Source organism: Leucoraja erinacea, chromosome 2 (genome assembly GCF_028641065.1).
Source record: "Leucoraja erinacea ecotype New England chromosome 2, Leri_hhj_1, whole genome shotgun sequence".
In the NCBI taxonomy this organism is placed as follows: domain Eukaryota; kingdom Metazoa; phylum Chordata; class Chondrichthyes; order Rajiformes; family Rajidae; genus Leucoraja; species Leucoraja erinaceus.
The window spans coordinates 132,163,182-132,175,924 of NC_073378.1; the positions used below are offsets into that span (position 1 = coordinate 132,163,182).

The following is a 12,743-nucleotide window of genomic DNA, read 5'->3' on the forward strand; positions in this document are numbered from 1 at the left end:
TCTGTTGCTCTTTAAATGTTTCCCAATCCTCTGGCTTCCCGCTCATCTTTACTATGTTATACTTCTCTTTTATTTTTATACTGTCCCTGACTTCCTATGTCAGCCACGGTCGCCCCTTACTCCCCTTGGAATCTTTCTTCCTCATTGGAATGAACTGATCCTGCACCTTCTGAATTATTCCCAGAAATACACGCCATTGTTGTTCCACTGTCATCCCTGCTAGGGTCTCTTTCCAGTCAACTTTGGCCAGCTCCTCCCTCATGGCTCCATTGTCCCCTTTGCTTCCCCGAACCTGGGTCAAAGACTCTGTGCATTTACCCTATCAATTCCCCTCATGATTTTATACATCTCTGTAAGATCACCCCTTAGCCTCCTGCGCTCCGAGGAATTGCAGGAGGCTCTGTAAGATCACCCCTTGCCTGCCCAACCTCTCCCTATAGCTCAGGCCCTCAAGTCCTGGCAACATGTGTGATAACACAGAAACAGTGAATGATGGCTGGCGAGGACTCGGTGGGGCGAAGGCGGTTTCATGCTATATCTCTCCAAGCTCCAAACCAGGGGTTCCCAACCTTTTACGTCCCGTTTACTCCAGGCAACTTTAATAGCACATAACAATGTTCTTTCACCTATGAACAACTAATGATGAACATCATATGTAACCAAACACAGTCAGTCTCGTCCCGAAACCCTTCTGTCTATTTAACTCCACAGATGCTGCCGAACTCATTGAGTTCCTCCAGCACTTTGCTTTTTTCCCCCAATATTCTAGCATCTGTAGTCCCTTGTGCCCCCAATAAATAAAACCAGTTCAGACGAGAGACCAGGACTCACAGGGAGGAACATCACAGAGGAGAGTTTCAATGGGCTTGGCAACCTTTTCTAATTTCATAGATAAGCAAATCCTTCTGCAAATACAGATCCACCACCGATTTACCGGCACCCTTGGTTCCAGAGGCTTCCTGGACTATCTCTGTTTTGGCGGACCGACAGGGGTCACGGACTCTGAAAGGAGCCGAACTGCACTATAACGATCCACCTCGGCTGCTGGGGGCCGAGACACCGGCCCGCAAAGACGTTCGCGGTAGTCGGCTATGGGAATGGATCGGCTGGTTTGCCCCTTCGAGAGCCCCCGCCGCAAGGGGCAAACTCGATTCACTGGTCAGCCGCGGAAGTCCCAATGAGGTCGACCGAGATCGACTGGCTCACCCGGCCTAGCCGCCTCATTTACAGGGGGAATCCGGTGGAATTACAAGTAGGCTTATGTAATTTTGTCTGGATTAAAGCAGATGCCGGATCCACCAGTTGACGGAAAATCGATGGCGGACCCGTACTGGAAAATGGTGGATTTCATTCCAGATGGGGAAGAAAACATGTTGAGAAGTTGTCTAACACTAGATTCCTTCCATAAGAGCTGGAGACATAGTAGCATAGTTAGGCCATTCGGACCATCTAGCCATTTCATCATAGCCGATCTATTTTTACCTCTCAACCCCATTCCCCTGCCTTCTCGCCATAACCATCGATGCATTTCCTAATCAAGAACCTATCAATCTGAGCTATACAAAATACCCAATGGCCCCCACTGCCGTCTGTGGCAAAGAATCCCATTGCAGAAGATGATAGAAATACAAGAGTAAATGCTTTGGCAAGTTACCAGCCTTGGAATACCATGGAGGCTGGGTATTCCTTCCTCTCCCCCCCCCCCCGCCCGCCTCTGAATTAGACATCCACCCATGAGTACTTTTGTTTGTCAATTCAATGAAGCAATCAAAGTCCACGTTTTGATAATTTTACAACACGGGATCAAAGAGAGCTTCATCCTTCCCCGACTCTGACTACATGCACTCACCTGGAGTTACTGAGCGCACGGTTAACACCACAGCGGCAGGGAAGGTGAGAATGGTGATCAGAGTAATGGTGTGCAGGAGGAGCCCAAATCCCTCAGACAGACTACCCTGTGGAGAAAGTTACAGCAGATCAACAATCGACCGAGAAACGCTGGCCTTTTGCTTCCTTCACATGACAGTGATTTAATCTGGACCGATTTTGAGACTTCCCCAAGAAAATTAAATTAAATTTCCTTTAATGTTGAGCATTCAACCCCGCAAGGACCCCGGCGGGCCGCGCGGATGAAGGGCTGGAGAGGGAAGCCTCCGAGCTCGGCCCCTGCTCGACCCCCCCAGGACCTGAGAGGAGGGTGGAGGGAGTTGGCGACGGTGGACGCAAGAGCAGGAAGAGAGCGTCTTACGTCCTATGCTCTCAAGGTGGCAAACCTGCTCTGGACCCTCTCCAATGCCAGTACATCCTTCCTCAGATATAGTGACCAAGACTGCTCATCATACAAATGTGGCCTCAGCATTTCATCCTTGGTTTTATATTCTCGATCTCTCGAATTGAATGCTAACATTGCATTTGCCTTTCTTACCATCGACACTTGGTGACTTGTCGTGACAATAATATCTGTATCTTGACGTACAATCAGCATCGCTGGTTGCCGCAGACGTTAGGAGGGTCATGTGCAAAGTCGCAATTAAACCTAAACTGTTCATGCCACTGAAAACAGATTGCTGCAGCATTGCTGCGTGCTTCTGCTCTGCACAGGTAATACTGTCAAGTTGCCGCATTACTAATACGATGGCTGTGGGACAGGTTACCTGCTGGGCTAGCCCCATTTGTTTGCATTTGGCCCGCGGCCCCCTAAACCCTTCCTATCCATGTATCTGTCGGAATGTCTATCTAACTCACTCTTAAATCCATCCAGTGATTTGGCCTCCATTGTCCTCTGTGGCAGGGAGTTCCACAAATTCACCCAGAGAGTTGTGAATTTGTGGAATTCCCTGCCACAGAGGGCAGTGGAGGCCAAACCACTGGATGGATTTAAGAGAGAGTTAGATAGAGCTCTAGGGGCTAGTGGAATCAAGGGATATGGGGAGAAGGCAGGCACGGGTTACTGACTGGGGCCGATCAGCCATGATCACAATGAATGGCGGTGCTGGCTCGAAGGGCCGAATGGCCTCCTCCCGCACCTATTTTCTATGTTTCTAAAAGTCATGTGATAGTTCATGTGATAGGAGCAGAATGAGTCCACTTGGCCCATCAAGTCTACTCCACCATTCAATCATGACTGAGGGTACACAAAATTGCTGGAGAAACTCAGCGGGTGCAGCAGCATCTATGGAGCAAAGGAAATAGGCGACGTTTCGGGCCGAAACCCTTCTTCAGACTCTGACGAAGGGTTTCGGCCCGAAACGTCGCCTATTTCCTTCGCTCCATAGATGCTGCTGCACCCGCTGAGTTTCTCCAGCAATTTTGTGTACCTTCGATCTTCCAGCATCTGCAGTTCCTTCTTGAACACATTCAATCATGACTGATTTATCTCTCCCTCCAAACCCATTCTGCCTTCTCCCCATAACCCCTGACACCCGTACTTATCAAGAATCTACCAATCTCCACCTTAAAAATATCCGTTGGCCTCCAAGGCCACCTGGGGCAATGAATTCCACAGGTTCACCACCCTCTGACTAAAGAAATTGAAGTTGGCATTGTATCCTTGACACAAGAACTTCACTGGCTGACACTGTCACGGGCATATCCAGAAAGGAATGTGACAGGTGGTGGATCAATGCAGGTCTTTTTATTTCCGTCCAATTGTCTACAGATGCTGACACAATGTGCCATGAGTAACTCAGCGAGTCAGACAGGACCTGTGGAGAACAAGGATACACGACGATTCAGGTCTTGACCCTTCCTCAGACTGATTATAGGGGAAGAGAGGTGGAGGCTCTCTGCAGCAAGAAACTCTGCCGAAGTAACTCAGCAGGTCAGATTACAGATTTGGTACAGGTACAGATTTGTGCAATCATCTGCCTCCCTCCCCGCTCTTCTCCTGTACCCAACAATCACTTGGCAGACTTTGTCCTGCCGCCTTATCTCTTCCGGCATTCTTTCCCCACCCCATCACAATCAGTCATGTGTGTATATATAAATATATATAAATTTGTGTGTTATATAATATAGAGTAATGTAATGTATATAAATATATACACACACACACATAATTCATGTGTGTGTGTGTATATTTATATAATGGTATATGGACACACTGATCTGTTCTGTAGTCATGCCTACTATGTTCTGTTGTGCTGAAGCAAAGCAAGAATTTCATTGTCCTATCAGGGACACATGACAATAAACTGTCTTGAATATTGAATCAGTCCGAAGAGTCCCGAATGGAAATGGCACCTATCCATGTTTTTCAGAGGCGTTCCTGAGCCGCTGAGTTACTCCAGCACTTTGTGTCTTTGTTTAGTTTATTGTCACATGAAGACCCTGCATCCATGACACCAACTATCCCTTTGCCTCTACAGATGCTGCCTGACCTGCTAGTTGCTTGACCGTTTATTGCTCCAGTTCCCAGCATCTGCAGTTTTATTCTGGCCACAGTTAATGATTTCCCTGGAGTGATGCTCTTGCACTGCACAGATCTGCACTCCCACACAGTCAGCTTGTTCAATTAACCTCGCTGTGGTCTGCAGCAGAGGAAAGAATACTAGTTTGGGGGCAGCACGGTAGAGCTACTGCCTCACAGCACCAGAGACCCAGGTTCAATCCTGACTTTGGGTGCTTGTCTGTAGGTAGTTTGTACCTTCTCCCCGTGACCTGCGTTGGTTTTCTCCGAGATCTCCGGTTTCCTCCCACACTCCAAAGACGCACAATTTTGTAGGTTAATTGGCTTTGGTATAAATGTAAGATTGTCCCCAGTGTGTGTCGGATAGTGCCAGTGTGCGGGGATCGCTGGTCGGTGTGGACACGGCGGGCCGAAGGGCCCGTAACCGCGCTGTATCTCCATTGCAAACCGTCTCGCTGAGCAAGGCTGACATGATTGGGAACAACCAGCTACATATTTTATGTACCGGTGATTAGAAAAATGCATCTTACAATAAATGGTTCCACTCAGCTGCCTAAATTCCCAGCCTGCGCAATTGGATACACAAGAAACTACAGATGCTAGAATCTGCAACGTGGTGTTTTGGTGAAGAGATTAAAAATTACAGCTATAATATCGCTCATGATGAAAAAAAACAAAGGGTTGAAGGAACTCAATGGGTCAGGCAGTATCTGTGGACAGATGACATTTCTGGTCAGGATCCTTCTCCAGACTGATGAAGTTGGGGGTGAGGAAGCTTAGAAAGAGGTGGGTGTTGGGCAAAGCCTAGCAAGCCATAGGTGGACACAAAAAGCTGATGTAACTCAGCGGGACAGGCAGCTTCTCTGGATAAGAGATCCCTTATAAGAGATGCACAGAGTCTCTCGCTAGGTGCACGGAGTCTCTTGCTAGACAGCACAGAGTCTCTTGCCCAGAGTAGGTGAATCGTGGACCAAAGGACATAGGTTTACGGTGAAGGGGAAAAGATTTAATAGGAATCCGAGGGGTAACTTTTTCACACACAAAGGGTGGTGGGTGTATGGAACAAGCTGCCAGAGGAGGCAGTTGAGGCAACATTTAAGGCAGGTACAGGTACATAGATAGGACAGGTTTGGAGGGATATGGACCAAACGTGGGCAGGTGGGAGTAGTGCAGCTGGGACATGTTGGCCGGTGTGGGCAAGTTGGGCTGAAGGAGCTGCTTCCACACCGTATCTCACTATGTCTTTATGACTCTTCCTCTTCCGACTCTCAGTCTGAAGAAGGTCTCGACTTGAAATGCCACCCATTCCTTTTCCTTCCTACACAAGTGATGGGTGGATATACGCAATGGAGGGGATGATCGGCAGATAAGTGGAATAAATGACAAGGGCTTGTGGTGAAAGGAAGACAAAAGGGTGCCAGATAAACAGAAGAGTGAAATGGAGGGAGGGACAGAGGTGGAAGGGGACAGATGGAGGAAAGAAGGTGGGGATAAAAGGGAAATATGGGTCTTGGGGATGGGAGATGATTATACAGAGGAGTGGGGTAGTGGGAGACGGTGGGGGATATGTGTGCGCTCTGGGGTAGGGGATTGTGTATACAATAGGACAATGAGTTAGCCCAGGGTTATATAGTTTCAATGAGGACATGGCCATCACTGATGATGCTGTAATTACTGCAGTCTCTGGGAAGCAGTGGTGATGCAGTTGTTGAACTGTAGCAACTGTGCTAATGAGCAGCAGCTGACTCACTCAGCGGGCACAGAGGGTCAGCTCGCACCACACAGTGGGTCAGATCCGGCTGCTGATGACAGCACATCTCGTGGTTGAATTTTACCTTTTTTTTATTTTTAAATGTTCATGATACAGCACAGAAACAGGCCCTTCGGCCCACTGAGCCCATGCTGACCGTCAATCACCGGTTCTACGTTATCCCACTTTCTCATCCACATCCTACACACGAGGGACAATTTACAGAGGCCAGTGAACCTACTAAAAACCCGGGAAGTGGGAGGAAACCGGAGCACCCACACAGTCACATGTTGAACATGCAAACTCCACACAGACAGCACCCGAGGTCAGGATCGAAACAGGGTCTCGGGTGCTGTGAGGCAGCGGCTCTACCCGGCTGCTCCACTTTTTCTGGGCAAGTAGCATCAGGTTTAGCAAAACAATTTCACAGCTGGCAGTTTATCTTGTGTCCTTTGTAACTGAGCCAGTGCCACAACCGCCTGTCCTCAGTAACCTGGGCAACTTGCAAGGCAACGTGGGAAATGTCTTCTGTTGCTGCCGAGCAATCATGCCCTGAAGAGACTCGGTATGTCTCCAAATAATCTGACAACCGTTGACAGATGTACTGTAGAGAGGTTGCATCGTGAAGTGTAGAAACAAGGAACTGCAGAAACCATACAAAAAGGACATCAAGTGCTGGAGTAACCCAGTGGGTCAGGCAGCACCAGTTGAGAAGATGGATAGGTGATGGTTCAGGTTGGGACCCCTTTTCAGACTAATTGTAGCAGCTACAATTCCCCCTATAAGAGGCTGCGGAGAGTGGTGGACTCAGCCCAGTCCATCACAAGCACAACTCCCCCCAATCATCAAGACCATCTACATGAGGCGTTGCCTCAAGAAGGCGGCATCCATCATCGAGGATCCCCACAATCCGAGCCGTGACCTCTTCTCGCTGCCGTCGGGCAGAGGTACAGAAGCCGGAAGTCCCACACTGCCAGGTTCAGGAACACCCACTTTCCTACAACCAGGAGTTCTTGAACCGACCCACTCAACTGTAACTGTACCTCAAAAACACAACGACAGCCCATATCTTACACGACTATGGACTTATTTTTCCAATTATGTTTGCACTAATGTCTTGTTTTGTTTTTGCACCCATCTTCTTTGAGAATTTTGTGTCATTTGTGCGTGTTGTTTGAGTCTCTGTGGCCGTGATGCTGCTGCATGACGTTCATTCCACCTCTACTTTATTTATTTATTTATTTTGGGTGAGCGGCGCGATTGACGTCGCAGCGGCCTCTGCAGTCCGTCTGTCTTTGTTTATTTTATTGTCCTGTTGAGGGTATAGTTTGTGGTGGGTTTTTGATTGTGTATGTGTGGGTGGGGTGGGGGAAACTTTTAAATATCCTCCCTGTACGGGGACCCAACGTTTTCCCTGTCGGGTCTCCGTTGCCGTTGGGGCCTAGCGCCGTGGAGTGGCCTCCAACCGGAACAACCTGGGGGGCTCAAGTGGCGGAGCTGCGGACCTACCATCGTGGAGCTGGCCGGCTTCGGAGCGTGGAGAGCTGCGGCGGCGAGCTGCTGCGACCCGACTCCGGTGGATGGTGACACCAGGAGCTCGCGGGTCCCCAGTGGGAGACCGCTTTGCGGGGCACCGGCAACGGTGACTTCTCCCGCCCGAATTGCGGGGTTGAGAGTGACCTGGAGCCGGGCCTTACATTGCCCGGCGCGGTTTTAAGTGGCCGTGGGACTTGCGAGCGCCCGCCGGGGGCTTTGACTTTGGGAGAGGAATGGAGAGCAGGGGGAGAGACAAGACTTTGCCTTCCATCACAGTGAGGAGGATTCACTGTGATGGATGTTTGTGTAAATTGTGTTGATGTGTGTCTTGGTTCTTTTCTTGTATGACTACAGAAACCAAATTTTGTTTGAACTTCATGTGAGGTTCAAATGACAAACAAACGGTATTGTACCTCACCGTATTCATGCAAATGATAACAAACCTGAACGTGAAGCGTACGTGCTTGAACGGACACCGTGGGAAATCAAGCACTCCTGTGGTACACCATACAGTCAGACAGCACATTCATACTGAACCAGGTCAGCTCGGACACAACAAACAGACCAAAAGCATTTGGTGTTCAGGGCTCGAGAGGGTCCGTCGTAGGCGGGCACTGCGGAATTGTATTTGGAAGCTCTAGGAGAGATAGGGACAGTCTTCCAGGGATTGGTTTGACAGTAGGAAAGAGGTTCCTGTTCCTTGAAGCTGGCCAAGGTGGGAGCCATTTGCAAGTCCAGCTTGACAGCTCCAGTTTCTCCCATAGACTCGGCAACGTTAACGACACGAATATTAAGAAACAACAAAGAAATCCCCCAGAAGTAGGAAACTACAAACTCACCATGGCCATTCGCCTTTCAATCTGCAGTGTCACAATTGCAAACACATTTGAGGCTGGAGAATTGAAAAGAAAAAGGTCTGTTAAAATCTTAACAGTTGACAGAGAAACACTAGAGTCATTGAGCACGGAAACAGGCCCTTCGGCCCAACCTGTCCATGCCAACCGAGCTGCCTATGCAAACTAGGCCCATTTGCCTGCATTTGGTGCATTTCCCTGTGAACCGTTCTATGCATGTGGCAGTACAAATGTCTTTTACACATTGTATTTGATTCCAACTTTAGACTTTGGAGATACAGCACGGAAACAGGAACTTCATCCCAGTAAGTCCACGCCAACCAGCGATCAGCTCGTACACCAGCATCATCTTACACTACTCTGCAGCTTTTTCTGGCAAGCTGTGTGGAAAAAGTTGGCCCTCAGGTCCCTTTTAAATCTTTCCCCTTCCAACTTAAATGCAACCCTGGAAAAAAAATACTGTGACCATTCACCTTGTGTGCGCCACTCAAGGTCTTATATACCTCCATAAAGTCACCCTTCAGTCTCCTATGCTTCAGGGGAAATAGTCCCAGCTTATTCAGCCTTTCTTTACTGCTCAAAGCACTCCAGTCCCAGTAACATCCTAATTAAGATGGAGACAAGAGAGATTGAAGACGCAGGAATCTTGCACAAAGCACAAAGTGCTGGAGGCACTCAGCGAAACAGGCAGCATCTGCGAAAGGAACGGACCGACGATATTTCAGGTCAGGAACCTTTCTTCAGACTGGTGGAGTAGTGGGGAGAAAGAGAGGTGGGGGTGGCAGAAAGTCTGGCAAGTGAGAGGTGGATGCAGGTGAGGGGGTGGGGGTTGATTGGCAGATGGGTGGACAAAGGATCGAGATGAAAGGAAGACAAAAGGAGAGAAGTGGCGTGAAATATGTAAAGCCAGAACGGGGGAGGGGGAGGGAATATAGGTTGGGAGGGCTGGGACTGGACCGAGGTGGGGGAGGAATAGAGAAAGAGGGATAAAGAAGAGTTAAATAGTTAATGAAATAGGATGAAGTGGCTGGAGGATAGGAAAGAGAGAGGGTGGTGGAAGCTGTTATAATTGGAGAATTCGATGTCCACACTGTTGGGTTGCAAGCTGCCCAGGCATAATGAGGTACTGTTCCTCTAGTTTGCACGTTGTCTCACTCTGACAGTGGAGGAGGCCAGGAACAGAAAGGTCAGTGTGAGAATGGGGAGGGGTGTGAAAATGGTTGATAACTGGAATTAGGAGTGTCCATTAGTCTTTCCTGCATCACTTTCCCGGTTTAACAATATCCTTTCTCTAGGCGATCACCCAGAACTGTGCACAATGCTCCAAGAGTGGTCCCGCCAACAACTTGGCTAGTTTTGTTGCTGTACATGTGACAATTAAACACTCTCGACTCTAATTGGTCTTGGCGGCTATACTGGAAGACAGGCACTGATGAGGCAAAGCACACGGGAGATCGACAAAGGAAATAATTATTCACCAACATTGTATGGGGGGGGGGGGTTGAGGGCATTACATCATAGAACATAGAGCATAAGAATAGGCCAAAATCATCCAATCCCCTCTGTCTGAACGTGATCCATATCCCTTCACATCCAAGTGCCTATGTAAAAGCCTCTTAAACGCCACTATTGTATCTGCGTCCACCGGCACCCATGGCAGCACGTTCCAGGCACCCAGTGTGAAATAACTAACCCCTCTCATCTCCTTTCAGCTTCCCCCTACTGACCTTATTAAAGGTGTGCCCTCTAGTTTTTGACATATCCACCCTGCGGCAAAGGGGGAAGGAATGAATGTGGCAGGGATGAATGCAAGGCACAATTTGAAAATAACAGGAGCACTCTCACCCAGCTTCAACATTCAAAAGAGGTGGCAATTTAAATGAGCTGAAACTGCCAGGGGGGACTGGTACAAAATTAGAGCAACGGAAGTAGAAAGGTAAGTCACACTGAGCACTTTCACCCACAAGGTTAATGGAGTTGCAGAATAGGTTACCAAGCAAAGGATGCGACGAGCATCATTTTAAATAGATTTGAGAGACAACCAATCACCTTGACATCCAAACAAACGTCCAAGGTTTGTGCAGTAATGAGAACTAAAACAAGCCACGAGCTGTCAGTGCAGAATCCTGTGGGTAAACTAACGGCAAGCGACTTTCATTTAACCTGCCACTGCAGTGCTGGAAACCACAAGGGGATGGATGGAGAAGGCTCAGAGGAACAAGACGCTTCCCAAGGGGGAGGGATACCCACCGATAACGAGGCACAGTGCAGGCCAGCTGTAGGGATCCTTCAGAAAGAGTGAGACTATTTGGATGGGATCCACTAAAATACCATACCTGCAATTAAGAAGAATACATTTGAGGCATTTTAAAAATTTTTTTTAACGCAATGTCATCATCGCAACTTAATTGAACTGTGAGAGAGGAATGCCCTCTCACTCTCTCTCTCCATAAACCAGGAAGGAAACGGACTTTGCTCAGGGCCACCCCTGTCGGTTCCCTTCTTCTGCTGGAGCCCTTCCCCAGGATCCTGCTCCATGTGCACACAGGCAGCTCATCTCCAGAGCTCCCCTGCTTTCATTACGTGGGAACGGGATTATGGTGGCGGTGCCCAGAAGCTAGGAGCAGCAATCAAAGAAACAACTTTAGATCCCACCTGTCTCGTTGAGAATCCTGCATTTAAAAGTTTGAAACATATTAGCTGTAGAGCAGGGGAGCGGGGTAAACGGGAGGGGTGGGAGGAGGGGGAGTGGGGGAAGGAGGAGAGGGAGAGGAGAAGAGGCAGTGTGGAATGGGGAAGGAGACATAGGAATTGGGAGGAAACCAAAAGGGAAAAGGATAGACCAGTAGGGCTCAGGAACAGGCCCTTCAGCCCACAATGCCTGTACCGAGCATGGTGCCATTAAACTGATCTCCTCTGCTTGCAGCTGATCCTTATCCTTCCATTCCCTGCATCTCTTTGTCTGCCTATCCAAAAGCTGCTTAAATTCAACTATTGTATCTGCTTCCACCATTACCCCTGACAGCACGTTCCAGGCACTCACCACCCTCTGTGTAAAAAAAACAAACTTGTCCCACGCATCTCCTTTAAACTTTGTCCCCTTCACCTTGAAGCTCGGCCCTCTAGCCTTTGACATCCCCATCATGGGACGAAAGGTTCTGAATGTCTACGCTCGCTATGCCTCTCATAATTTGATATATTTTATCAGGTCTCCCCCTCAACTCCCAGTGCTCCAGAGAAAACAATACAATATTCCCTTGTAGCTACGCCCCTCTAATCCAGGCAGCATTCTGGTCAACCTCTTTTGCACCCCCTCCAAAGCTGCCACATCCTTTCGGTAATGGGGTGGCCAAATCAGCAGAGTTACACCTGTTCAATGAACAACCAGGCAAGCCATTCATGTTATTTACAAATGCATCCCACTGAAGGATCGGTGCTGTACAGTTAGCAGGCTTCTTCGGGCGTTACAGTAGAGCCTTACAGCGCCAGAGACCTGGGTTCGATCCTGACCACGGGTGCTGTCTGTACGGAGTTTGTACGTTCTCCCCGTGACCTGCGTGGGTTTTCTCCGAGATCTTTGGTTTCCTCCCACACTCCAAAGAGTTTGTAGGTTCATTGGCTTGGGCTAAATGTAAGATTGTCCCTTGAGTGTAGGGTAGTGTTAATGTGCGGGGATCGCTGGACGGCACGGACTCAGTGGGCCGAAGGGCCTGTTTCCGCACTGTATAAACTAAACTATGTGAGGGTGACGAGGAGATAGCAATTTAAATTGGGTAATTATTTGTTTTTAAATCTCTGAATGGGCTCGCCCCGCCTTACCTCTCTGAGCTGCTCCACCCATACGCTCCTGCCTGGTCCCTCAGGTCAGCTGGTCAGCTGCTCCTGGAGGTACCGAGGTCTAGTCGGAGGCTCAGAGGGGATAGAGCCTTCTCTGTTGCTGCTCCGGCACTCTGAAACACCCTGCCGTTGCACATCAGACAGGCCCCCTCACTGTCCATCTTCAAATCCAGTGTTAAAACGCATTTGTACTCCCTGGCTTTTGACCATGCCTGAGGCTTTGCTTCTGTTTGTGGTGTTTTTGATGTTTCTTTATTTTTTACATGTCTTTTCCTACTATTTCTTTTGATTGTTATTTTTGGTGTGTATTAAGTTTTTTGTCAATGATTAGTGATGTACAGCACTTTGTTGCAGCTAT

General features: G+C 48.7%; 1 protein-coding gene across 2 annotated transcripts in view; it reads right to left on the reverse strand.

Annotated features, from left to right (window-relative positions):
- Positions 1-12,743, reverse strand: part of dgat1a (diacylglycerol O-acyltransferase 1a) — a 98,369-nt gene that overhangs the window by 38,924 nt on the left and 46,702 nt on the right. For both annotated transcript variants that reach the window (XM_055665482.1, XM_055665486.1), the window contains 3 exons: positions 10,799-10,884; positions 8,534-8,586; positions 1,850-1,955 (listed from right to left, as the gene is read on the reverse strand). In XM_055665482.1, the coding sequence (XP_055521457.1) occupies positions 1,850-1,955; positions 8,534-8,586; positions 10,799-10,884 (245 nt within the window). The remainder of the gene's footprint in view (positions 1-1,849; positions 1,956-8,533; positions 8,587-10,798; positions 10,885-12,743) is intronic.